Consider the following 26,869-nt stretch of genomic DNA (forward strand, 5'->3'; position numbering starts at 1 on the left):
CTTCACCTACTATGTGTGCCTCTACTGGATGAAAATCGAGGAACCTCTGATCCAGATCATGAGCTCACAGCATGATTTCAAGGAATAAAAATGCTGTACACACCAAATGTATGACTTTCTTCTGCTATTCACGACAGGATCCAAAATTCATTCTCCTGTACGCTGTTTCACTGCCTATTTGGCAGTGACAGAAGAAAATGAAAAATTCAATGTACCTGGAAGCTTCTACGTTAAGCTCCTTCTAACGAGCAGCTAATCTTAATGGTCTGGAAGACACCCAAGACACACATTGTACCGCAGTGAACACACCCCTTGGCCACTCCGTAAACATACCAGGTAAGTGTGTATCTGGAACCACGGCAGAAATACTTCCACCCAAAATCTGGCACTGTGGGTGGGACTCCTTTAGAGACAATGACCAATGAGTTCACTTACTCCTGTGTCTGGCAATAAAACCTGTAGAACTTTACCTCCAGTGAAGTAAGGAGAGAGATAATGGTAAACCAGCTATCAGGTTGCCAAGATTCCAGCTATAATCTATAACAAGTAAATTTTTGCTACGGCCAAGCCTCTGGAGGCCATTGTGCTATGGGAAATAGGAATAATCATTCATCAGAGCAAAGAGGTGCATGACATCAAAACTGACATTGTGGGGCACCTGGGTGGCTCAGTCGTTAAGTGTCTGCCTTCGGCTCAGGTCATGATCCAGGGGTCCTGGGATGGAGCCCCACATCGGGCTCCCTGCTCAGCGGGAAGCCTGTTTCTCCCTCTCCCACTCCCCCCACTTGTGTCCCCTCTCTCGCTGTCTCTGTCAAAAAATAAAATAAAAAATCTTTAAAAAAAAAAAAACTGACATTGTGTGTATGGTCCTGGGAGATGGCTAAACATCACTAGAGACAGGAAAAGATGGAGACAGATCACAGGAGCAGGCTGCTCCAAGATTGTGGTGATGTTAATGCATGTGAAGAGTTGTGCAAGCAAATGAAAAGAAAGCACAATAGAACATTTTCAGAATACATGTCAATTTGTTCTCAAATTGGATGGGAAAAAAGAAAAAAGAATATAAAACTTCAATTTACTACACAAACCATGCAACATACTGATTTTTCATAGATTTCTGACTGAAATTGTAAAGATAATGATTTTTTTTTAGAAAAACACAAAGGATTCTATCTCTGTGGTCTTGGTATGAGAGAAGATTTCTAAAAATGAGAAAAATCACTAACCATTAAGGGTGAAATGAAAAATTGGATTACATTAAAATTAAGAACTCAGGGCACCTGGGGGCTCAGTCAGTTAAGCGTCCAACTCTTGATTTCAGCTTGGGTCATGAGATAGAGCCCCGCATCCAGATCCAGGCTCGGCTGGAGTCTGCTTGTGATTCTCTCCCTTTCCCTTGGCCCCTCCCCCTGTGCACGCACTCTTTCTCTCTCAAATAAATAAATAAATCTTAAAAAAATATAAGAACTTCTCTGAATCACAATCTCTAAAGATAAAAATACAGGTAGAGTAAGAAAGAAGACAAAGGACTCATTCTCAGTATATATATATATATATAACTACAAAGCCTAAAGAAAAAGATATCACAACAATTGGGGTCCCTGGGTGGCATGGTTCCTTAAGTGTGGGACTCTTGGTTTTGGCTCAGGTCGTGATCTCAGGCTCATGAGATCGAGCCCCACGTCAGGCTCCGTGCTCAGTGTAGAGTCTTCTTCAGATTCTCTCTCCCTCTGTCCCTCCCGCTTTGTCTCTCTCTGTCTAAAAAATAAATAACTCTTAAAAAAAAAAATCACGACAGTAAAAAGGTACAACTACCTAGACACTTTGAAAAGGAGACTATCCAAAGGTTAACCTAATTCCATACTAACAGGAAACAAGAACAACAACAAAAAAGCAAATAAAACCACCACTTGGTAACATCACATAGCAACCAGAAGCTGATTGTGAAAATGACATAAACTACCAAGTCTCAGAAAATCTGTGGATAAACCAGAAACCCATACACTGCTGGTGTGTGTGAAGATTGGTAAAATATTTTTGCAAAGCGTTTGGTAGTATCTCTAAAAGGTGAACATATCTAAACATATTTACCAACAATGCACTCCCACATATATGGGCAGCAGATATTTGTACATGTTTCACTAAAAGACAAATTACCAATTTTACATGCCAGTACTGTTCATGATAGTCCTACACTGAGAACCATCCCCCTGTCCAGTAACAGCAGAATGATGCAGTCATTTGATATTCACAGTGGAATTGGATAGATCCATTCTAATGAATGATGCAGGAATACAGATAAATTCAAACAATAGACGGAAAGAAAAAAAGCCAAATACAAAAGAGCTCCTGTTGCCTAAACTTTTTTTTTTTTTTTAAAGATTTTATTTATTTATTTGAGAGAGAGAGAATGAGAGACAGAGAGCATGAGAGGGAGGAGGGTCAGAGGGAGAAGCAGACTCCCTGCCGAGCAGGGAGCCCGATGCGGGACTCGATCCCGGGACTCCAGGATCATGACCTGAGCCGAAGGCAGTCGCCCAACCAACTGAGCCACCCAGGCGCCCCCTAAACTTTTATATTAAGTACAAATATGGGGACAGCAATCTCTTGCCTTACATGTTAAAAGAGTGCTGAGCTTTGGGGAAAGTTACTGAAGAGCTCAAAGGGAATTTTAGAGGACAAATAATATTCTGTTTCTTGATCTCAGTGGCTTATACAGATATAATCAGTTTGTGTAATTCCCCTGAGCTGTTTACTTACGATTTCCACATATTTACTTTAAAAAAAACACACACCATCAAAAAACAGGTAAGTAAATAGATAAGTATCACAATGTACATATACTGACAAGTTGAAATTAAAAGGATGTAATTTCACACTGTGACTATATTTAAAAAGCCTTTTTTTCTAAAGCGTGCTTTCATTTCTAGCTAAAGCAATATAGTCCTGAGTATACAAAGTTCACAGAAAAAGAATGAAATGTATAATTATTTTCTTAAAATACACACAGGACAACATAGCAAACAAATAATGAAAAAATAGGGTGTAAGGATAAGCATAAAAAACTTGGTAAATAAAAACCCCACTATCTTCATTAGAATATTAAACATAAATAAACCAAATGTTCCTGGTAACACTAAACTTTGCTTGAATATATTCCACTGGAATTTTCCTAAAGCCATAACGAACACAGGAGGAAAGAACTGGAAAAAAGAAACAAATAAAAACACCCCATATAGTGGTAACCAACCAAACAACTGGCATGGCAATATAAATATCATATATTAAAATCCTCAACACTAATGGGGTTTGTCACTGTAATTCATAGTGTTATTTTTCAATATCTAAATATACAGCATTTCAATATTCAAATTGGAAGATAACATAATCTATATTTATGTGTGTGCATATTTATACACACACACATATATAAAAATATAGACATATAAATACATGTATATAGGGAAAATTTTATTTTTAGCTCATGAGAGATTAACATAATCATCACAAAGGGTTGACATCACCAGGATGGTGAAACAGAGCCTCCTGGGTGGCTCAGTCAGGTAAGTGTCTAAACTTTGATTTCAGCGCAAGTCATGATCTCAGGGTTGTGAGATCGAGCCCCATATCCAGTTCCATGGTGGGCATGGAGCCTGCTTGGGATTCTCTCTCTCTCCCTTTGCCTCTCCCACATGTCTCTCACCTTCTCTTAAAAAAAAAGATGCTCAAATACGTACTTGCCACATCAGTACTTCTCATAATAAGCTCAAGTACCAACTATTCACATAAAACATCACCGGATAAATCTCAGTACTGAGGCGTGAGGCTGAAACACCCCCTGGACCACAGAGATCAACAAGCACAGCATTAGAAGGGTTAAGAGGTTAATTTAGGTTAATTAAGGGTTAATTTCACATTGACCACAATGCACCTACTTCCCCCGCCTCCACCCCTGGCCTCAGGCCAGCACAGTTCCCTACCATGACTCACCACCTGGAACTATTAATTCCTCCACCAAAAAAAAGAGGGTGGTGGGCATCCAGCATTCTCCAAATGGCAAGCTGCTTCCTGGGAGGCCCACCTACGTCTGGCCTCATGGGGATTCCTGGAGGAATCTGTGGTGCTGGACCACTGGGGACCACAGAGGCATGGAAAGGTGGGTAGGGCTTACAGCAACCAGTGCTCAGATCTTAAAACACTGACAGACCAGACTGCAGTCCACCTTGCAGCGACACCCAATCAGAGATCACAGTGACTGCCCACTTGCAGAACAGAGATGAACCCACCTGGTTAAGGAAATCTGTCAGCAGCTGGGCCTGACTTGGGTCTCCAGCCAACAGGGTGAACTAGAGCATGGAGGACATTCTTGGGCTCTATCTGAGCAAGTATGCAAATTGGAAGTCACTTCCCACTGCTGAGCATAGCCTCTAGTCACCCCCCCGCCCCCCAGCAATCCTGGGCAACCGCAGAGCCTACGTCACATGCCTACGGGAGAGAGAGCCAAGCCAGCAGCATTGCCCAAGTGTTGAGCATAACCTCTCTCTGCATGAGCAGGGAGCTTGAACAGTGACCTGGGGCAGTCTCAGAGCCTAGCCTATTGTACTGCCCAGCAACAGAGAATGGCCTTCAGTCCTGCCAAATGTTTGAGCATAATCCATGGTCCCACCTGATTAGGGACTTGCAAGCATTGGCTGGGAAAACACTCAGGAGCCCACAGCTCCCAATGCACACATGTCTGCCCTCTGTGAACATAAGAAGAAGGATTCCAAGAAAAATCTGGACCAGAGAAATCTTTCCAATTTTCAAACGCACACAGGCTATTTGGTTATATTCCAAGGTTCAATATTTACATTCCAACAGAGAGGATTCAGCATGAAACGTGACTTCTGGGCTACCTTTCTCACGAAAAATAAATTCAAAAATATTTACTGAAGTCTCACACATTCCTTTGCATAGTACGTACCATGTATGTCCCATGGTTATTAATGCTTTATCTATTTTAATGTATTTAATGTTCTTGGTTCTATGTATTACTGCTAATATTATTCTCCTCTTACTGACAAAAATAGTTAAGTTAAAAGAAGGTATAGTGATCATTTCAATATTGGTAGAGTCAGGGTTTGAACCTGGACACCCTACACATGAACATGAGGCACGCAGGTCAAATGCCCTTCCAGAAGGTGACCTGTGCTTGGATTCTCTTTCCTCTTGTTCCCCGGGAAGTCTTTATACACATCGGCCTCCAGGAGACTTCAAAGCGAAAATTCCAGCCCAAACCAAACACATGCAAATGAATGGCTTTCACTTGAGTACTAAGGACCAGAACCAGAGATCAGGTATCCAAGGTAAAAACACAGGAAGGGCCCAGCACACGAGTCCACTTTCACACCTGGAGAACCAAGACTACACACCTCTGTGTCTGACTACATTTTGCACAGGCTAATACCCTTCCTGAAGAACACAACTATAAAGGTGTCCCCAGACATGGGTTCTCAACATGTGTTACCTAGACAGGCACCTGGGAACATACAGGAAAGGAAATTTTGGGGCTGCACCCCAGAACCACTGACATGGTAATGTGGGGCTAGGCACAGCAATCCAAGATTTACAAGTACTTCTGGTGATTCTGACGTAGGCTAAATTTGACAGCCTCTGCAGGAACTAAGTCACAAGTCAATCCTGAGTTATCCGAACAGAAGTCACTCTTAGAAACCCTCTATGCTTGTGGTCATGTTACTCTTGTGACACAAAAACACAACATACATACACACACACAAAATACACAATACATATTTTCTTTATTCATTAATGAATCCGACTCTAACACACTCTATCTTGGCTTCCTCCACTTCCATGTCTCCCCCTTCTCTCAATACCCTCCTTGAGCTTCCTGAGATCACGCCCAATAACACTTCTGTTCACATTCCTAAATGAAAACAATCCAAATTAAAGTGAATTGGAACTTACATAAATACTTTATCAAGTTATGAAATGCATTCAAGACATTAATACATATTATATATTAAAATGGGATTGAATATAGCATTCTCACTATGATGCTGTATTTGATGATTTTACCATAAGACCATAAATAATTGCAGGCTTAAGCAGCTCTTCATCAGCACGCCATTTACAGGCAGAATAAAAGACCTGTGCATTAAGGTTAAGGATACTCTAAATTTCAGGGGATTTTTGTAACACCTGGTTTCAAGGCAAAGTGTGATTGCCTTTCTGTCAGATGCTGGGAAAAAGTTCAGAGAACAAGAGCCATTCGCAAACATCTCCTATGTCCACCTGTGCTAGAGTTATATCTTTCTACTGAGACTGGAAACTCTGACAAAGTACTGGTTACTGGCATGGAGGGACTAGTGCCCTGGGGAGGATGACCTTCCCTGAACAAAAACAGAAAGGCTTCAAATCAAATTTTTTAAGTCCTAGCATGCATGCGTGGCTCAGTCGGTTAAGCGTCTGCCTTCTGCTCAGGTCATGATCCCAGGGTCCCAGTACTGAGCCCGCATAGGGCCCCCTGCTCAGCGGGGAGCCTGCTTCTCCCTCTCCCTATTCCCACTGCTTGTGCTCTTTCGTGCTCTCTCATTCAAGTAATTAAAAAAAAAAAAAAAACCCTCAAATTTCTTAAGTCCTATCAGACTTACACTGCCTCCTTTGCTGCCTGGATCATGGTTTGAAGCCTGGTGGTAGGGCAGGTATCCTGGGGCCATGAGAGAGCAAGCATAAGCACAATGTCTACAGGTAGAAAATAGCAGAAAGAAGAAATGGAAAAATCAGAGTACACTCTAAGATATCTGAGCCATTTTATCAGATCTGAGCATCTCCCTACTCACTGTGTACGTAACACAAAATAAACATCTTTTCTTTTTAAGATTTTATTGATTTATTTGACAGAGAGAGACACAGCGAGAGAGGGAACACAAGCAGGGGGAGTGGGAGAGGGAGAAGCAGGCTCCCCGCGGAGCAGGGAGCCCGATGCGGGGCTCGATCCCAGGACCCTGGGACCATGACCTGAGCCGGAGGCAGACGCCTAACGCCTGAGCCACCCAGGCGCCCCGATAAACATCTTTTCTATACATATACAGCAGTCTTCTCATGATCTAGGTGACCACCAAATAAGAGCTACTGAAAAATGAATTATTATCCCTGAATTGAACAAATGTCAAATGTGAATATGACTGTGACACAACTTCATTTTACCGATTTCTACAAGTGATAAAAATTCTTTCTCTACTCAGGTCAAGATGGGTGTAAGGACAGCATGGGCTGTGAAACAACATAGGGACAGCTAGCCTAAAAACTGGGTAGACTGAGGCAGAAATACTCACTGCCAGTGACTGGTGCCCTGCTTCCCAACTCATCACTGCCTCGTACACAGTTCAGAGGGAGGTCCTTGCAGCTGCAGGTCACCCACCTATACTGGATCAGACCTATACTGGGGTTATGTATTTGGGATACCAGTGCTTTGTGGAACCCCAACACACACCTGGCTGGTTCCGACTACTAGGGTCCAGCAGCCTTCATCATCTTCACGATCTACTGTGTCATGTGACATCTTAAAGCAATACCTATAATGTTTAAATCATCCAGTACCCCCTCTCCATCCACCGCCACACATCTGGGCCTGGGAAAGTACAGCTTCTCTGCCATCCAACAGTTCCTGCTGGAACTGGTCCTCTGTGCCACCAGGAAATTCACGAAATCATGAGGAAAGTGTCTGACTTCCTTCAATTCCAAAAAACCACCACATTTCCCAAGTCCCCATCTCTGTCACATTTGTTCATCACCAAAAGCTTCTTAAGACTTTGCAGTGACCAAAGGGAGCTCCTTACCAGATCTTTACTCACATTTCAAGAATTCTCCATATTTGCTTTTAGTAGGACTTATCTTCCACTCGAACTGTATCAACATCATGTTTTATCTGTCCTCACAACTCTCTCAGTGCCAGATGCCTAAATTAATCCCGTGGACCACTGATGGCATTTTCCTGTTCTTCCAGTGAAGTGGTGACAACATTGTATTTACATCTCAGATACGGCTTCAAATGAACCTGTTACCAACCATTTAGCATTGAATTTGAAAATCCCAAGCTACTCCTAAGGACCTACAAGGGCCTGAATGGCTTATGTTGGACGGAGAGAGCAGTGACAATGGGGTCGCCATAACACAGGAAGGAAGGACAGCCGAGATACCTACATCCCTGGAATGGAGATGAGGAGACAGAAGAACTGGAGATAATTTAGAAAGAAAACAAGTAAAATTTATCTTTCTAGATTCAGAGTCAAGAGCGCAGCCTTGGACAGATGTCCTTTCCCCACATGAAAAATTCATGCGTCAGACTAGATGCTTTTCATCTCCTACCTTGGCCTGCATCATCCCTCGTAATAGAAGATTGTTTTCTTCCTAACTTTAGCACATCTACTAAGACCCAAAACTGTCCCATGTTTGGTCCCTTCAAATATAGGTTAAAACAACCCATGACTTATGAGGTTTCCAAATTTTCATCTAATAAACTTTTATAGTACATAACTTGGATCATGTCACTTCCATGAAGAGAAAAGAAGAATAACTAAAGAAATCTTGCTTAGGGTTCTTTTCCAATCAGAAGGAAGAAGTGAAATGGATCAATTCAACTATATAGAATTTAATATACTCGCTGTAGAATTAGCTCATATTCAAATTAATTTTGAACACCATGTCATTTCATGCAAACTGCTCATAAATCTGTGAGTAAGCCAACTGAGCAACAGTTCCTAAACACTGGAACAAGGAAAACAGAGTAGATCCTATATGAGTCATAGCCATATAGACAAGACAAGATTTGCATGGGGAGATTCTCAAACCAACATACAAGAGATTTAGGAGAAATAAATCCTATATAATGCAGAGATAATTATTCCCATTGTGATATCTATAATATTTGTCTTTGGTAGGCAATCAGCAATTTTGAAATTTGGAAATTATCTCATTGGATCCAATATTCCCTTTCCTTCTGAAAATACAGGTACACACACACACACACTTACTTATTCCTAGTTAGTTCTTTTACTCTAAAATACATCTTTAGCTCAATATAACATATTGAACTCTGTGCACATCAAAACTATAAATCTCTGTGTTCTGTATGCTCACAAAAACAACACAAGCAACGAAAAATATAGGGTAAAATGTTTAAAATACTGAGCATTCTGTAAATATGGCTTATATTAAGAGTGATTTTGTTCAATTGGCAGTAGTTAAGTAGAACCTCTGGGCATTAGACAGTGAGACATGGTTCAATAAAAGAAAAGAAAGATATTGAAATAAAGTTTACTACTCTTAGTTCCTGGAGGATGTACATAATATGCCTTGAGGGAACAACATGAAGAGGTCAAGACTGAGTGCAGGCAGAGAGAATGGCAGGAACTAGGGCAGATGTCGTTCTTAGGGTCCATGGTTGGTGTGCTTTGGAGTTCCTGGACCAAGTCTAGAATATACAATTCAACCCAAAATGAGTGGAGTATGGTAAACTCTGCAGGAGTCTTCTCTAAGGGCTGCTCATGGTAAATATACTGGGAGTGGACACTTTCACAAAGACTACTGAGGAAGTCAGATTGGGAACTTACATGTGCGTGTGACTATGGGGGCTGTTATCTAGGGTATTTGCTATTAGGTGTAGCCAGAGTCAGTTCAAAATCCCTGCAGGCAGTCTAGTTACACAAATTGGAATACAAGTCAGCAGTATCACACATTTGTTTACCTACACACTAAATAATACTTCTATATCATCCTTATTAAAAACACCATAATGTCCTAGCAGTTACAGAAAGGAAGAAAAGTCTTACACAATCCATAACATAATAAAATAAAACTAAAAAAAACCACAAAACAAAACAAACAAAAAAAGCTATAAAAATAAATGTGGGGAAAATTAATTTCAAATAATTTGAGATTTAGAGCCATTGGGAAAAAAGATTATTAGTGATATCATCACTAGTGATGTGAGAGTACAATTACAAGTGCCCCTTCAATAATGCAGGGGTTCGGTGTACCTACAACAGCCATGCAGTTGAAAATCTGTGTGTAACTTTGACTCCCCAATAGTTTATTTAAAGAGCCTACTGCTGGGGTGCCTGAGTGGCTCAGTCATTGGGCGTCTGCCTTCGGCTCAGGTCATGATCCCAGGGTCCTGGGAACGAGCCCCGCATCGGGCTCCCTGCTCGGCGGGAAGCCTGCTTCTCCCTCTCCCACTCCCCCTGCTTGTGTTCCCTCTCTCGCTGTGTCTCTCTCTGTCAAATAAATAAATAAAATCTTTAAAAAAAAAAAAAAAAAAAGAAAGAAAATCAGAAAGAAGAGAAAATACATTTACGGCACTGTACTATAAATAAATCTGACTATAACGGGACCCACACAGTTTAAACCCATGTTGTCCAAGGGTCAAGTGTACTTTGTGTTACTGTCTGTTTACCTGCAATCTTGATGAAATTGGGGCAGGCTAAGGTTGGTGCAGGATCACACTTTATTTATTACACATCAGTGTTAACACATTAAAATCCATTCAGTGTTATTATTTTAAATATACTAAGTCCAAACACACTCTAAACACACCCTTGAAAAATCACTGTATGATCCTTGGTCGAGGTACCCATTACATCATTCAAGAACCATTCTTGTTTCTCTGACATAATGCTCGGTGAGTTGTGCTTTCCATGCTTTTCAAACTGAGGCTACTTATGGAGTAAATGTGGATTTACAATAATTTTCCACCTTTTTATGAAAATGTTAGATATACTTTCCTAGATACCTATGAAAATTTCTTTATTTCAACCATATAACTGACGTTCTTGACTTGTATCAATTACTACTGTGAACATACATCCAGGCTTTAAATAAAGTACCACCATATTCTCCTAAACAGCAGCTGGCAAAACTATTTAAAATTTAGAATGTTCCTCTGTTTTACTTTAATGCAAATAACAATGCCCTGAATACTTACTTCACCGTGGCTTATTATCACTCTTACACGCAACCACAAACAGCATTTCCATGTGGACTTTCGTCACACATTGTACATTACAGTGTCTTTATTTTTTTTACTTTTTTAAAAGATTTTATTTACATACTTGTGAGAGAGAGTGCACACGCAAGTGCATGCGTTCGAGAGAGAGAGAGCATGAGGTGGGGGGGGCAGAGAGAGAGGGAGAAACAGACTCCCCCACCCGCCCCAGCAGGGAGCCAGATGCGATATGGGGCTGGATCCCAGGGCCCCGAGGTCATGACCTGAGCCAAAGGCAAACACTCAACCAACTGACCCACCCAGGCGCCCCTACAGTGTCTTTAATCTCATGGAAAAGTAGGTATGAATTCCCTATCACACAAGAGCCTTTGAGACAGCAACTAGATTATTTTGCACGCACACAAGCAATAAAGGCTTAGCATGAGACTATTTCAGAGTAAAATTAATATTTGCTATTGAAAATAACTCAAATATGGTCAAAAGAAAAAAGAGACACAGTGAAATTAATTATCCCTCTCCAAACATCCATCCCACCTTGATCCTCTCAGGTTTATTAACAAATACAGTTGACCATTGAATAACATGGGTTTAAACAGCGTGGGTCTACTTATACAAAGATTTTTTTTCTTTTTTGTAAATATCGTGTAGTACTATAAACATGTTTTCTCTTCATTACACATTCCTTAATATTTTTTCTCCACCTTACTTTATTATAAAAATACTGTATAGAATACAGACAACATAAAAAGAAGGGGATGATTAACAGTTAATGTTCTAGGTAAGGTTTCAACAATACGGTATTTCCATGGTAAAGCAGGAATGGTTTTAAGTTTTGGGGACTCAAAAATTACACATAGATTTTCAGTTCTGGAGGGGGTTGGTGCCCCTCATGTCTGCCCTGTCCAAGGCTAAACTGTGATTGATCTAGGTCATTTAAATTTGGATTTTTCTCTGTAATAAATACTCCGATTTAGAGTCATGTCTGAAAATGGCACTGACTTATTAACAACTCATTGTTGATTCTCTGATTTTATTTAGATTTGCCTTTCTATTGCACATACTTAGCCAACTGTTTACATCTTTAATATTTTTATCCTTTATAAAAGACTCTTTCTTTCCATACTGTATATTAAAAACAAAGGTCATTCATCAGCCATTACATGAAGGTTTCTATCTAGTATGCTTTATCTGATATTGAGTAAGGGTTCAGTTCCAGGTAAAGACGTTACCACTATTCTTGACAATTTTAAGGTGTCGCCCCAGGATGTATTATCTCCTGTTGAATACTTTTGATTATGAATGAAATGCTTTACCACATTCCTTACATTTGTAGGGTTTCATACATCATGCCCTCTCTGATATTCAGGGAGGCTGTAGTTCTGCTTAAAGACTTGGCCTTTTTTTTTTTTTTTTTACATTTGTCAGCATTCTCCCCACTGTATTTTACCTTATATTGATAAGTTTTGAGTGGCAGTTAAGGTCTTTACCACACTGTTTACATTTGTAATACTTCTTCCCATTATGAAATGTCTGCTATTGAGTCTTGAAGACTAGTTAAAAGGTTTGCCACACTTACTACCTTTTTAGTCTTCACTTCAGTAAAGATACAGTAAAATACAATAAGATTTGAGCTTTCATAAAAGACTTTCCCACATTTATTATTCTAATATTGGTTCTCTAGAAACTGAATTCTCTGATGTTTATTAGGATTTGACCCTTGATGGACATTTTCCCCAGATTCGTTACATTGTCAAGTTTTGTCTCCTTTATAAACAACATGGTAATTATAGAAAATAGTCCTCACAAAAGGCCTTCCTAAGTTCACAACACATGAAAACTTGCTCCTAATTAAGTATTATGTGGTTAAGTATTCCACAGTGATGTCTGGATAAAGACTCTCCTGTGTTTACCAAATTTGGAGAGTGTGCAACAAGGAGGGATTATGTGTCGGTGGGAGAATAATGAACCCTCTGAAAAGGACTTCTCAAATCAATCACATTTAGAATTTTTATCTTTATTTTTAAATGTCTAACATTCAGAAAAGCATCAGTGAATGACTAAACGAATCTTATATTTGAAATGGTTTGAATGAAACTTTCAGCACAGACTAGGTGACTTTCCAGAATTTTCATATTCCAGAGAATATGTATGTTGAAAAAATGCATTATATTCCCTGGGTTCAAAGACATTGTTCTGCAAATATAACTGACTTACGGTGGGATTTTCCCTGAATGTGTTCTATGCCTCATCTCTTCTGGCGGGAAGGATTTCATTATGGTAACTGTCCCACTTGGGTTATATCCATCATAACATCCTTCCTGCCTGCCCTTCACTACCCTCTGTCACCCTCCCAGTCATTTATTAAGTATAAATACTCAGGGCCACTGCTTCAACATCTTAAATCACTCTAAAAAGTGAATCTTCTTTCCCTGTCTTTGCCAACAGGCCTTTGGGTGTTATGGAAAGACACAACTAAAAGATACAAAATAAGTTATCACACTCACTATACTCACATGCATATATATTAAAATGCTAATGTGCAAACTTAATACTAATCATTGCTCATCAGCAGAATGGAGAAATACGAAGCATCAGGACTTTGCTCCTCCATGGAGACAAAAATGGACCAAATTACCTTTTAGAATGCTCCAGAAGCCAGTTAGAACACAGCAACTCCAGACAAGTACAAAGGTAGAAGAGGCTCATCGAAGAGACAAGAGAAGTTTAGGACACTTGCCCACAACAGCGGCTCACCCTCCCTGACACTCCACAGCAACAGCGTGAGAAAACTCTTACCTCTCCTCAGAGAGGATCAAGTGAGTGACCTGTATGCTCAATGATCTGGCTGTGCGGATGCTGCCCGAGGAAACTGTTTCTGTCATGTATGCCACAGAGGAAGAAGGAATGAGAGCACCCTTTGGACGCATTATGGTGGCGGCTCAGACAAAAGGGGCGCATTTGTTCAAACACTGGAGAGACTAAAGAGCTGATCGATACTTGAGTTAAATTCACACTGTCCTGAAATCTACTGAGGTGAAAATTGTCATCCTATAATAAAATACACAGGTAACTAAATAATGTTGTGAAAGGTCCCATACAAAAGGAAGCACATTATTACGGAATTATAAAACCAGAATAAGACAAAATTTAACCCAAAGAATTCCACATACAAATAGATGAATTTTGGGGTGCCTGGGTGGGTCAGGCTGTTAAGCGTTTAACTTCAGCTCAGCTCATGATCTCGGGGTCCTGGGATGGAGCCCAGTGTGGGATCCCTGCTCAGTGGGAAGTATGCTTGTCTCTCTCCCTCTGCCCCACTCCCCCCACCCACTTCTGCGTGCTTTCTCCCTAATAGATAAATAAAATCTTTAAGGAAAAAAATGGATTTTTAAAAGGAAACCTTTTATAGAACTATAACTTTAAATTGAGACTGTGTACTCATGAAAACTAAGCATTCTGAATTATAGGCATGCCTTTATTGACAGTAAAATAGTAAAGAATATATATTAAAATCTACCATGAGAAGTTCTAATGGAAGATTTTATGAATAAGCACTTAAAAGACATTGGAAAATGTATTATTATTAATATATCCCTCCTGTACACAGACTAGAAGGCCACCTTTAGAACCAAGCACCGTGGGGCACCTACATGGCTCAGTTGGTTTAGCATCTGACTCTTGATTTTGGCTCAGGTCATGATCTCAGGGTTGTGGAATAGAGTCCCTCAAGGGTGTCCACGCTCATCAGGTAGTCTGCTTGGGATTTTCTCCCTTTCCTTCTACCTCTCCCTCTCCCTCTGCCCCTCATCCCAAGAGAGCTCATGCACTCTCTCTCTCTGCCTCATAAATATATCTTTAAAAAAAAGAGAAAAATAAGAATCAGGCACCCAAAAAAACCCTTCATTTTGAAATAAAGAAATACCGTCACAATTTTAAAATATGGCAGCAATCACTTTGTAAAAAATAAATATTTGGGATTAAATTCAGATACATTCTGAGGAAAGTAGAAGAAAAGCCTAATGGTTAATTTTTCCAGATGTAAAATTAAATTTATAAGCAAAACTTTTTTTTAATATGGGAATTTTACTAATTATCCACCTTACTTTCTATAAGCAAATGCCCATGTCATATCACCACTTTTGATATAAAAAAAATCAAAGATGAATATCATGTATAACTAATAAGAAAGTGAGAACACACATGGCAAAGTCACAGCAAATTCATACCATGCAAAATTATAAAATGATTCAATTATTTATAAAGTAACAACTGAGACTTTATTACAGGCTGAAAATTCTGAATTCTAAATATTCTAGCTCCCCTATGGCATTATTTAGGTAGGAATTCCAGGAAACAGATACATTTAATTATTTCACCACTGAGGAATGGGACACATAGAGTGAAAATTTCTAATATTATTTAATACAAAGAAAAATGAACTTTTAAGTGAAATAAAGGATTAGATTTTCTCATTCTAGGGAGGTATTTTGTTATCTGATGAAATTACTGATTCTCAGTTTTGTACAACTAAGATTAAAGCCACCAAACATAGGAAAGCATAAACCAGAAAACATGTGATATCTGTCTCCAGTGTTCCCAGGATTTCTGCCCCAAACCACAATGTGCTTACAACCACCCTGACACACTTCTCCCATGATGAAAAACAGAACTTACAAAGGGCTTAGCATAGAGTTCCTCAGAAATAGGATGATTTTCCCAGAGCCCTCACGGCTATGGAGAAGCTCTCAGACTATGGAGGCCCTCCCACTCCCAGGAGAGTCCCCTGGCCCTCCCTGTGGATGTGATGGACCATCACTGGAGCTGACGGAGAATCCTTAGAGAATGTAAGAGCTTGATAATGTTGGATAGCAGATGTCCCTCTGTGAGAGGGGGGGAAATTCAACTATGCTTCCAAAACGAATTTCCATTCAAGGAGAGCTACTTGAACCACACTTTAAGGTCTGTCTTCCTCCTTCACATTTGGGCCTCACCTCTGTCATCTGCCTCATTCATTCCCACCTACCTGGATGGATGGCTACTGTTTCCTTTCTCTTCACATCCCAGAGCTGCTTCTCTTGCTCCAAAAAGATGACCAGGTCTGGCTTCCACACAATAAGACCTGTTTATTAGAAAAAATGAATAGTAGTACTGCTGGAGATTCTTTCAATCCACTAGAGGACATTGTAGAATTCTATAAAATGATTTCCCAAACACTGTTGACCAACAGCCCCATTAAACAGGCAGGAGAATTTTCACATTTTCACATCATGACCTCCACTTTCAAGTACTACCAATACAATAATAAGGACTTAAAATTTCAGTTTAAGATGTGGGCAGTACCATTTTTTGCCACTCACTGTTTACAACTGGCACTCATCTACAGAAGTGATGATGTTCTCTTAAAAAACGGGAAGCTAAAGCTGAAAAGGAAACACCATGAAGATTTTTCTCTACATCTACAAACCCCTACTTATTTCCCTTATTGCCTGGATCTGAATTCCCAACATTCAAAGAGGAATCTTCTAATAGACAGTCTTCAAAGGAAGGAACAAAACCCTGAGTGTGGTTTGGGAAATCTGGAAGGAGTCATCCTCACCCAGGAAGAGGAGGTGTCCGTAGTTCTCTAACATCACATCCCTGTACAATTCCCGCTGAGTGTGGTTCAGGCATCCCCACTCCTCCTGGGAGAATTCTATGGCCACATCCCTGAATGTCAGCAGTCCCTGCAATAAATACCACAGTTACCAAGTGGCCATTGGCAGAGTTCACAATGGTCCCTAAGATGAAAGGGGGAGTTAATGTCACCAGCTAGACCCAAGACCTGACCTTCCCCAGTTACCTGATTATACCCTCCAATCTTTGTCCCACATTTTACTTAACCGCTTTTTCCACCTTATCTTTTACTCCAGGCAAAGACCCCATGGTCTAGTCTCCTGTCAAGGAACGAAAACTATCCAAATAAAGGTAATGACGGCCCAAATGATGAAATTGGGCCAGCCCAGTTTGAGCTTAACCCCTGACTCACACCTGTGTAGATGGACCAACGAGTAACCCATGGTACTTTTACCTCATTATAATATGAAAATCTCCATCCTAGGAGAAGCGCAAACCTCACTTATATAACATACAATGTATGTATGGAAGTGTTGTCTTCAGGTACCTGTTTGACCTCATGCCCAGCTCTATACAAGATGATGAAGCCCCTCCTTTCTAAATTTCCATTTGAACCCTAAATAAAAGGAAACCATTCTCCCTGGCTCTGGGAGTCTCTGCTTTGGAAGTTATTCCCTGTGATCTCCTTACTGGCTGCAAATCAAGTTTCCTTTGCGTCACAAGCTTACCTGATATAATTTCTATCTGTGACTCTATTATATTTCAGGATTTTAAGACACTCAAACATGTTAAGTGGTTCTTGTTTTTTTGTTTTTGTTTTTTTTTTGAAAATACAAAGAGGTAAATAAAACGGTAACTCTGTGACCTAAGTGTGGAGTAAAATAAAAACCTACAAGATGGAGGTCTGACTTAGAACCTCCAGTCCTAGAAATCATTATCTCTGCTACACGAAGGTGACAGTCTTCATTGTCCAGTGGAAACTGATGTGAAGGGGCCTGCGAGCTAAAGGTTCAAGAAAGAACTCTTGGGACATTTTCAGTGCAAAAACTGTTTTTATTAAAGCATAGGGACAGGACCCCTGGGCAGAAAGACCTATACTGTCCTAGTGAGAAGCCATTGATAAAATAGTTTTAAGTTGGCAGGCAAAAATAAAGGAAGTTTCTGCAGGGATTTTCATATGTTAAAGAGGACTTACAGGATCCTGGAGGTCTGGCTATTGTCAAGCTGGTTGCTTTTTGTCTCTAGAGAAGCATTAACATTAAGGCAGTTGTGAATTCCTGATGGAATGTCATACTCTGCCAGTCTCAAGTATTTATCTAGGCTCTGGAAGTTGAATTTCAGTTTATCTACATTTCTTTTACCTTTGTTCTCCTCAACAGAAACTAGAAGAGAAATTCAGAAGAAAGAAGTTTCCACTTTAAATGTGATGGTTTCTGCATATCACTCAGTAAATCCATCTAAGATACTTATGAATATATTTTTTAAAGATTTTATTTATTTATTTGACAGAGAGAGACAGAGTGAGAGAGGGAACACAAGCAGGGGGAGTGGGAGAGGGAGAAGCAGGCTTCCTGCGGAGCAGGGAGCCCGATGCGGGGCTCGATCCCAGGACCCCGGGATCATGACCTGAGCCGAAGGCAGACGCTTAACGACTGAGCCACCCAGGCGCCCCAACACTTATGAATACTAAGGGGGAAAATATGAACTTTATATGGGAGAAATCTGTCAGAGTGCACCAACCCAAGTAAAAGAAGGTAACATGAGGGCACCTGGGTGGTTCAGTTAGTTAAGCATCTGTCTTCCACTCAGGACATGATCCCAGACTCCTGGGATCAAGCCCCGAATCCAGCTCCCTGCTCAGCGGGGAGCCTGCTTCTTCCTCTACCCCTCCTCCCTGCTCGTGCTCTCTCGTCTCTCACTCTCTCTCAAATAAATAAATAAAATCTTAAAAAAAAAGAAGGTAACATGAGCTCTAAGGAAACAAATTGATACCAGTGCTTAAAGCACACCAAAGGACCTATTACTACTGGTATGTTCTTGTGGTCATCAAACATTAAATCAGAATATAAATTGAATTATGAGAATACAGTGCATTTATACAAAGTTCAATCACACATAAGTTTCCAAGTCCTGTAATATCTATTATATTTTAAGCATTTTTTTCACAATTAGTTTCCAAGTCCTGTAATATCTATTATATTTTAAGCATTTTTTTCACAATCTAAAGAACATGAATCCACCCCCTTCCCCTCCACCTCACCTCTCCCCCCCCCCCAAGAACTTTCCCAGTTATTCTGAGCCTCATATCCATCATGTTTATTTATGCATTTTCTGACTCCTGGTCTACAGAAAGCTGAAAAAGCATCCAGATGGGACCTAAATAAGAACTGCTTTCCTTGACTGATATCCCAGGACCGGACCCCATCAGCAATAGGAATCTTGAACTCAAAGACTTCCCCTGTGAATCAGTCACAAAGGGAATATTTTCAATACTTGCAGGACTTTAATTCCAAGTGACAATTGTTGATGGACTATTGGAAGCCAGGTTGGAGAGAAGGGAGAGAAGGCTCTGGGATATAGGGAAGAATTGTTCCAAAGACTTAACCTTCAGTATCATTTTTGAAAAGGTTTTAAAAATTAGGTGAAAACATAAAGCGGAATTATCAGAAATAGAGGATCAACATTTGCAATTTCTAAATGCAAGGAATTTCAGGAGAAAAAGATGACAAGGCCTCTGACCTCAGATGCAAGGCTTACCTGAGAACTGGCCATTTCTTCTTCTTTCACCTTGTCCTCTAGATTTCTTTGTCAGAAGAGATTCATGGAGAAATCACAGCTGCATCAGGAGAAAATGCCTTTAAAGCCACCAACAGAGCCTCTGCACCTCTAAACTGCTCGGCCTGAAGGCAGGACTTTGAAATGCAGAAAAAAGGCCCAACTTCCTAGTCCTTTGTGTCAGGAGCCTTTCAGAAACCACGAGCTCCTACTTGAAGACCAATCCCTGACTTTTCCTTCTCTGCTTCCAGGGGGCCTCCCCTCCCACAGATGCCCACAAATTCAGCTACAGCCTAGGAACCCTGTGCTCCAAGGACCTGACCCTCCCAGACTCATGTAGCAGAGACCCTGTTTCCTCTTCTTGAGCCAAACCCTGCTCTCAATTCTCATAAAATAACGGAAAATAACGGAAAGCCCTCGTGCTTAACCCTGGCCTCACTTAGAATCACCTTGAGCCCTTAATTAACACAGCACTGTTGTTTTCACCAGTTGACAGAATCTGAGGGGGAGGGCACCAGCAAGGATCATTTTGGGAACTTCACGCTGTTATCCTATTGGGAAGCATTTGGGGAGCTGACCAGGCAAAGCACAGTATCCAAGGCTGTGGCTGCTAACCAGATTTAAATCGATGCTTTTTCCAATGATCAGAGTTTCTGGAGATTTATACATTCTCCCTCTTTCTGCTACACAGAGGGAAGCACCCTTACAAATGGAGCTTTCCCTTATAAATGCAAGTATCTCTTACAAAAGTAAACATACTGTGTTTCAGGGCTTTTCCTTTGTCTGCCATTTCTTTAAAATAACAAGTGGAGGGGCGCAGGGGCGCTCAGTAGGCTGAGCATGTGACTCCTGAATTCACCTCAGGTCGTGATCTCAGTGTCATGAGGTCAGCATCCACTGAGCAAGGAGCCTGCTTAAGATTCTGTCACTGTGCCCCCGCTTCCCCCCTCCCCGCTCGCGTGCGCATGCTCACTCACGCTCTACCTCAACCCCCCCCCCCCCACACACACACCAGCCGGCCTAAAATAACCCTTAAACAAAGAGACATATTTTGTGCTAAGAGCATGCTGCCCTTCGGTAGGTAAATGTTTGTTTTCATAAGTAACTGCAAAACAGTTTTCCAAAATGAATGTACTTTTTACTTTCCCATCAGCAATATAGGAGAATTCTAATTCCTCAAAATTTTCACTAAAATTGTGTTATTCTTCTTCTTTATTTTTGGAATTCTAGAAAATAATGAGTGGTTTCAGACTTAAAATTTGAAGCGGTCTCACTTCAGTTGCCCTGGTGACTCAAACTGAAACCACTCGAGAGCAGAAGTTGAACAAAAATCAAATGGCGGCATTAAAACAGTAGTGAGGCTTGATGGTATAAAGTATGCTTTTCCCTCTCTTCCCCAAACTCCCCCCTCCCCGCTTCTTAGCCTTTGTTTCCTGTTTTCAGGAATCCAGGACCACTCTGAAAGCCTGAACAAGGCTGTCAACACAGACGCAATTCCTGTTCAAACAGGCGAGATCCTGTATCTCCCTACAAAACCCTCAGCCCCTGACACCGGGTGAGCTTGTTGTTCTGAAGGCCTCAACTTCCACCAGCCTCCTCTGTCCAGCAAAACTATAAAGCTACTGTTCTTCTTGACCCCCCAGCTCTGTCTGCAAGTTTGGCTCTGAAGCACGGAGGTCAGTTTTCAACAACAGAATGAAGGTTCGGAGAGGAATCCATTTTTCTTCATCTGTTCTCAATTCTTTGGCCGGTCTAATAATTAAACTGATATAAGACAGATTCACAAGAGAAAAAAAATAATTTCTTAATTATGGGAACCTCAGAAATATGAGGCTCAACCACAGGAAACTGATGCTTACATGCCACTGTGACTTAAGAAGAGTGTAAGGATTTAGAATTTCAAAAGGGGGTAAGCATATTCACAGGAAAAAGGAAAGAGCAAATTTTGTCAAACAATAGTTTGCAACACCAGGCAGGCAACTCTTTATAATATGAAAAGTTAATGTCTGATATTTGTTATATTACTGATAGAGGTCTGCCATCTAATTCATTCTGGGTATATAATCAACCTCACAAAAGAAGGAAATCCTTCCATTTGCAGCAACAGAATAAACCTAGGGGACCTTTTTTTTAAGTTACATAGAAGCCCTGCCCGGGCCCCTTTGCCCAACTTAGTAGTCTTTAAATTTTAGCATGCACCTTTAGCGTGTGTGATTGATAAACCAAACCTCTTTGTATATCTATAGGTCAAGTATTGCTTCCTAGAAAGACGTGGATCGGAATCCTCTTGCATAACCTCCCCTGGGGCACCAATGCTTCACCCCCAAGAACCACAATAACGTCTCTAGCTGACACCACTGAGTCTGCAGGAACCAAGAAGTGCTAGAGACTACCATTCTCCTCTTTTACCAATTACTGGCCTCAAGTTCCCCTAAAAATCTTGGGCCAGGCTGAAACCATGGAGTTGGTTTTTGGACAAGACTTCTACCGAACTGATTAAAGCTCATATTCATTTCCAATCAAAACTCCTGTCTTGTGTATTGGCTTTTGGAGCCACCTGCAGCCAAAAATGGGGTTCTCCGTAACAAAATTGTTGTGGGATTGTTGAGCCCATCCAGCAGGAAAGAATTCTTGAGATTTTTTTTTTTTTTTTTTTTTTTACAGATTATTCAAGTAGCAGGGAGACAGGACTCCTGGGCAGAAAGAGTTGCACTTTGGCTACATGAAGCTTGTGGTTATATGCTTAGTGTTCAAGGGGGAGGGGACATGCAGGGAGTATTAGATCACAAATGTTTCTCCAATTTTCTACTTATAAAACTACTTTTTGGGATGCCTGGGTGGCTCAGTTGGTTAAGCATCTGCCTCCAGCTCAGGTCATGATCCCAGGGTCCTGGGATTGAGCACCGCATCGGGCTCAGCAGGGAGTCAGCTTCTCCCTCTGCTTGTGCTCTCTCTGACAAATAAAATCTTTTAAAAAAAACACTACTTTTGCAAAATTACTCTGGTGCTTATCATTCAGTTCGATATTAACTATGCAGTCATGAGACCCTTTAAGAATGTACCAACCAGCACATATTCAATCCTTATCAAAATTATGCAGGCTATAAGTCAACCTTCTGGGTTAAAGGTGAACATTTTTTTGTTTCTTCCCTCATCACCTTATCCCTGACCAATTATCGGTTCTTAAATCATCAAGGTTGTTGAAGGGTGAAGGGCTCAAATTCTGTAACTTCTTCAAGGTGATAGGGGTTGTAGAGATGTCCCTGCCCATGCATTGAAATTGGTCTCTATCTGTCCCTACGTGTAACTATTACAGAAGGCCATTGTTGTAGAGTCCAGAGGGGACACTGCGGTGAATTTGTTTTGAGTAGTCAGTATGATCTGCAGGCTGGGTAAAGGAGTCAGGAACTGCTTGCATGTGTCTCAACAATAGGAGAGAACAAAGCAAGAGAGAAAACACTTAGAATATTATTATAATGAGCAATGAGAAGACTCTTTAGGGTGACCATAGTCTACCTCTCCACGAGGAATTTAATCAATTCTTAAGTGAAGTGGAGAGAGACAGAGAGAGAGAGAAATCAAGAAACAGACTCTTAATGATAAAAAACAAACCAAGGTTACCAGAGGGAAGGTGGGTGGGGAGAAGGGTTAAATAGGTTTTGGTAATGAAGGACTGCACTTGTTGTGATAACCACCTGATAATGTATGGAATTGTTTAACCATTATATTGTACAGCTGAAACTAATATAACACTTTTTGTTAACTGGAATTAAAATCTTAAAAAGTAAAAAAAAAAGTGGTGGCAATCAATCAAAATACTGATGTATCTTTACAGTAGCAATAGACAGATGTACAGAATATTAACTGCTGTGGTTGAAATGAAGAAAACTTCCCAGATATCAGTAGAGGATAGCTAACTCTTCCCTAACAGGGCATATGATTGTACATCAACATTTCTTAACAATTACTTCAGGCCTGAAAATTATTGAAATTATGACTCCTAGGTCATTATATCAGAACAAGAATGTTTCTTGAATGATTGTAATCTGTACTTTCAACAAGGATCACACAGTGGATTTGAAATGCATAACTTAGTCTATGTGTGATCCTAAGATATTTTAATAATAGAACATATTGGTTTTTAATGTGTTAACACTGACAGGTAATGAATGATGTATTATCCTGCCACCAATATCAACCTACCTCACCTTATTTAAGAATGTAGACAACAGATGGTATCTACCACCCATTTGATAGCGCTGATGTAATATAACTAGTAATCCATTTTCTCTGTGGCCTCAGACTTTAAATAATGTGTGGTTATATTTCCAACAGTTTATCTATTGCATTGTTTTCTCCTCCTTTTAACTCCTGGGACATCAACATGGATATATTATAGATTATATAGGGGGACTGTAGGTAAACTTCTCCATAATGGTGCTACTTGGCAGCCATTTTGTGTAGTCAAGTTGGTTCGCAGGGGACTTGAACTGACACCAGCCCCTCTCATTAGTGCATTCTCTAAACAACACCCTGCAGAGGCACACATTAATATAACTTCTGATAGGGGCACCTGGGTGGCTTAGTCGTTAAGCATCTGCCTTCAGCTCAGGTCATGATCCCAGGGTCCTGGGATCGAGCCCCGCATCGAGCTCCCTGCTCAGGGGGAGCCTACTTCTCCCTCTCCCACTCCCCCTGCTTGTATTTCCTCTCTCGCTGTCTCTCTGTCAAATAAATAAATACTTTTCTTTAAATGTAACTTCTGATAGGACACCTCAACCACTGCCCTTTTGAACCACCACCTCCCCTGGCGTCCTAGACATTCCCCTTGTGCACCCTATAGAGAAGATACCCACAGAGTTTACCTAAATCTGTTTAAGTTTCAGTGGCTCAATCTGGACTTACCCAGGAACTCCCGAGCACTCCACCCATGGAACCTAAGAAAGGATTGAGCCCCATGTCATAATGGAGGGGTTCCTTTGATGTTTAAATGAAGTGAATATACACACATGGGAGTACTGGATGTGTGATAGATATCCCTTAAGTAGGAGGAAAATATTCCAATATGAGACAAGGCAAGAGAGAAAAAGATCACAGGAAGAAGAACTGGCATGAATTCTGCATGTGGAGAAAGGATAACCTGTTTCCAGGTTGCCCACCTGAGTCTCTGAATATAGACAGATAAATTCTACTTGTCTTATTTTTTAATGATCTCCAGTTCTTCTTGGTTCCTCAGTTTCATTCCCAGCTACAAATCCATCTGAGAAAGTTTTTTGTATGTGTTGTGGCTAGAGAGTCCTCACTGACCTCTTAATTCAGATTAAAGGGATACAAGGACAATGGGCCACAGTATAAATTCAGACATTTAGCACTGAGAGGAATGTGAACATAGGTAAAACATGATGATCTATACTTCCAGAAAGAAAGAGAAGATTTATTTTTCATTTTTTTAAGATTTTATTTGAGAGAGACTGAAGTGAGAGAGAGCACAAGCAGGGGGAGTGGCAGAGGCAAAGGGAAAAAAGCAGGCTCCCAGCAGAGCAGGGAGCTCAACGCGGATCGAATCCAGGATCCCAGGATCATGACCTGAGCCAAAGGCAGATGCCCAACCAACTGAGCCACCCAGGTGGCCAAGACTATTTTTTAAAAGCTTTTATTTATTTCACAGATTGAAAGAGACAGTACAAGCAGGGAGAGCAACAGAGGGAAAGGAGACGTAGGCTAGATCCTGGGATCCTGGGATTATGATCTGAGCCAAAGAAAGATGTTTAACTGACTGAGCCACCTAGAGGCCCCAAGATAAGACCTATTAAAAGCATACATGGAGAACTCTTTTTGAAATGTGGGGAGGGAACTGGAGGGAACATGTACTCACTCCAAAGGCCAAGTCAGCTGCTCATGGTATCATCTGATGATTAAAGTAATGGACATGTGGACTTGGGAAATACGGTAATCTCCTGGAACCAAGGAATTCCTATTTTTCTTCATGATTTAACTGAATTCTTGGGTGTTACTGATAAGCAGATGCTGTTGGATGACAGAGATTACTGATCTTCCTCAGGCCTAGATTATTGGCAGTGGATAGTGATAGGTATTGGATGATGGAAGCAGTGTAGACATCGCTTTAAGATGTCACATGACAGAGTAGAAGCTGGAGATGAAGCCTTCAGGACATTCTAATAGGCAGGATCAGCAAGGCATGTGCTGTGGTTGCACAAAGTACTAGTATCCCAGGTGTATAACCCCAACATAGGTTTGATCCCCTATAGATGGGTGATCTTCCAGGGATGCTGACTCACAGTTGACAGGCACCTCCCTCATTCCACTTACCCCATGATTAGGGTGGTCATGTGCTCTGGGCTCTATGCTTGTTGCCAATTAGTGGGGACACAGGTTAGTAGTCAGAGGCAGTGACCATCTCTGCTTTAAATGATCCACCCATATTTTGGCCAGAAATCCCCATGGTATTTCACAGCCAGTGCTGTCCTTACACTCATCCTATCCAGAGTGGAACTGGGATTTCTAGCAGTTGTGGAATCCACTGCAAAGAAGTTGGGTAGCAGGTTATGCCCATTTAAATTATTACAAGTGAAATGTAATAATCCATTTCATTTTGTAGCTTGTGTGCATGTGTTCAGCTACACCAAGAAAGAGTAATACTTATAGAAAATAAGATGTACATTTTAGGTACACAATGAATATGTAGGAAGCCCATGTCTGATGAAATGACTGAGACATCACACAGGGTACCCTCTTTTTCCTCGTTTTTGCTCTGATATTATTGATATGCAGTGCTGTGCTCCTCTCTCATCTCTCATGGCCCCCAAATGGTTGCCCTACCACTAGGTACCAAACCCTGTTTCAAGATTAAGAAGGAGTAAGAAAAAAATCTGATAGCACATAGAGATTTTGATTGAGAGTTATTTCTTTTTCATCCAGGGCAGTCCTGCCTCCGTGGGCGCTTCTCCATCTCACTGACCAGAGCTCTCTCCGATGGCATTTAAGCAACACCGTGTGTGTAGCGTAAGTGGACACCCAAGAACATCATTAAAAATGGCCATTTTTACCCACACTGTGTCACCGTGTCTGACACGATGGCCATCACCTTTTTCACTATAATGAGATGTTATGAAAATCCCTCAAATTTAGAATATGCTTAACTCAGATGCACAAGAATCTTATTATGTAAGTAGAATGCTTCTTTTGAGGTAGGCATGGACAGGGTTTCAACACTGAACTTATGATATTTAGGATTTTATGGAAAAATTGTTGGGGAGAAATAATTTTCCATTACCATTTAAGATTATTTTAGCTGGTCTAAGAATCAAATTGACTGAGATAGATTACAGGAGAGAAAAAAAAAAGTATAATTACATGCACCCAAAAAGCCAATCATGAAATTGAGACCCATAGAAATAACTGATGTAGATAGTTTTTACGGTGTTTTCGGGAAAAAGAAGAGACAATACATCTGTG

At 40.7% G+C, this 26,869-nt stretch overlaps 2 protein-coding genes across 3 annotated transcripts in view; both read right to left on the reverse strand.

The window, feature by feature from the left end:
* The window catches only part of LOC118537090 (uncharacterized), a 93,182-nt gene extending 77,098 nt beyond the window's left edge, over positions 1–16,084 (reverse strand). The window contains exon 1 of the mRNA XM_078063413.1: positions 16,029–16,084. The gene's annotated coding sequence lies outside the window, so the exon portion shown is untranslated. The remainder of the gene's footprint in view (positions 1–16,028) is intronic.
* The window catches only part of LOC118530339 (KRAB domain-containing protein 5-like), a 160,104-nt gene that overhangs the window by 45,166 nt on the left and 88,069 nt on the right, over positions 1–26,869 (reverse strand). For both annotated transcript variants that reach the window (XM_078063423.1, XM_078063422.1), the window contains exons 4-6: positions 19,376–19,454; positions 16,602–16,728; positions 16,029–16,124 (exon numbers count right to left, since the gene is read on the reverse strand). In XM_078063423.1, the coding sequence (XP_077919549.1) occupies positions 16,029–16,124; positions 16,602–16,728; positions 19,376–19,390 (238 nt within the window). In that variant the 5' untranslated portion in view covers positions 19,391–19,454. The remainder of the gene's footprint in view (positions 1–16,028; positions 16,125–16,601; positions 16,729–19,375; positions 19,455–26,869) is intronic.

Source organism: Halichoerus grypus, chromosome 15 (assembly GCF_964656455.1).
Source record: "Halichoerus grypus chromosome 15, mHalGry1.hap1.1, whole genome shotgun sequence".
Classification (NCBI taxonomy): Eukaryota; Metazoa; Chordata; class Mammalia; order Carnivora; family Phocidae; genus Halichoerus; species Halichoerus grypus.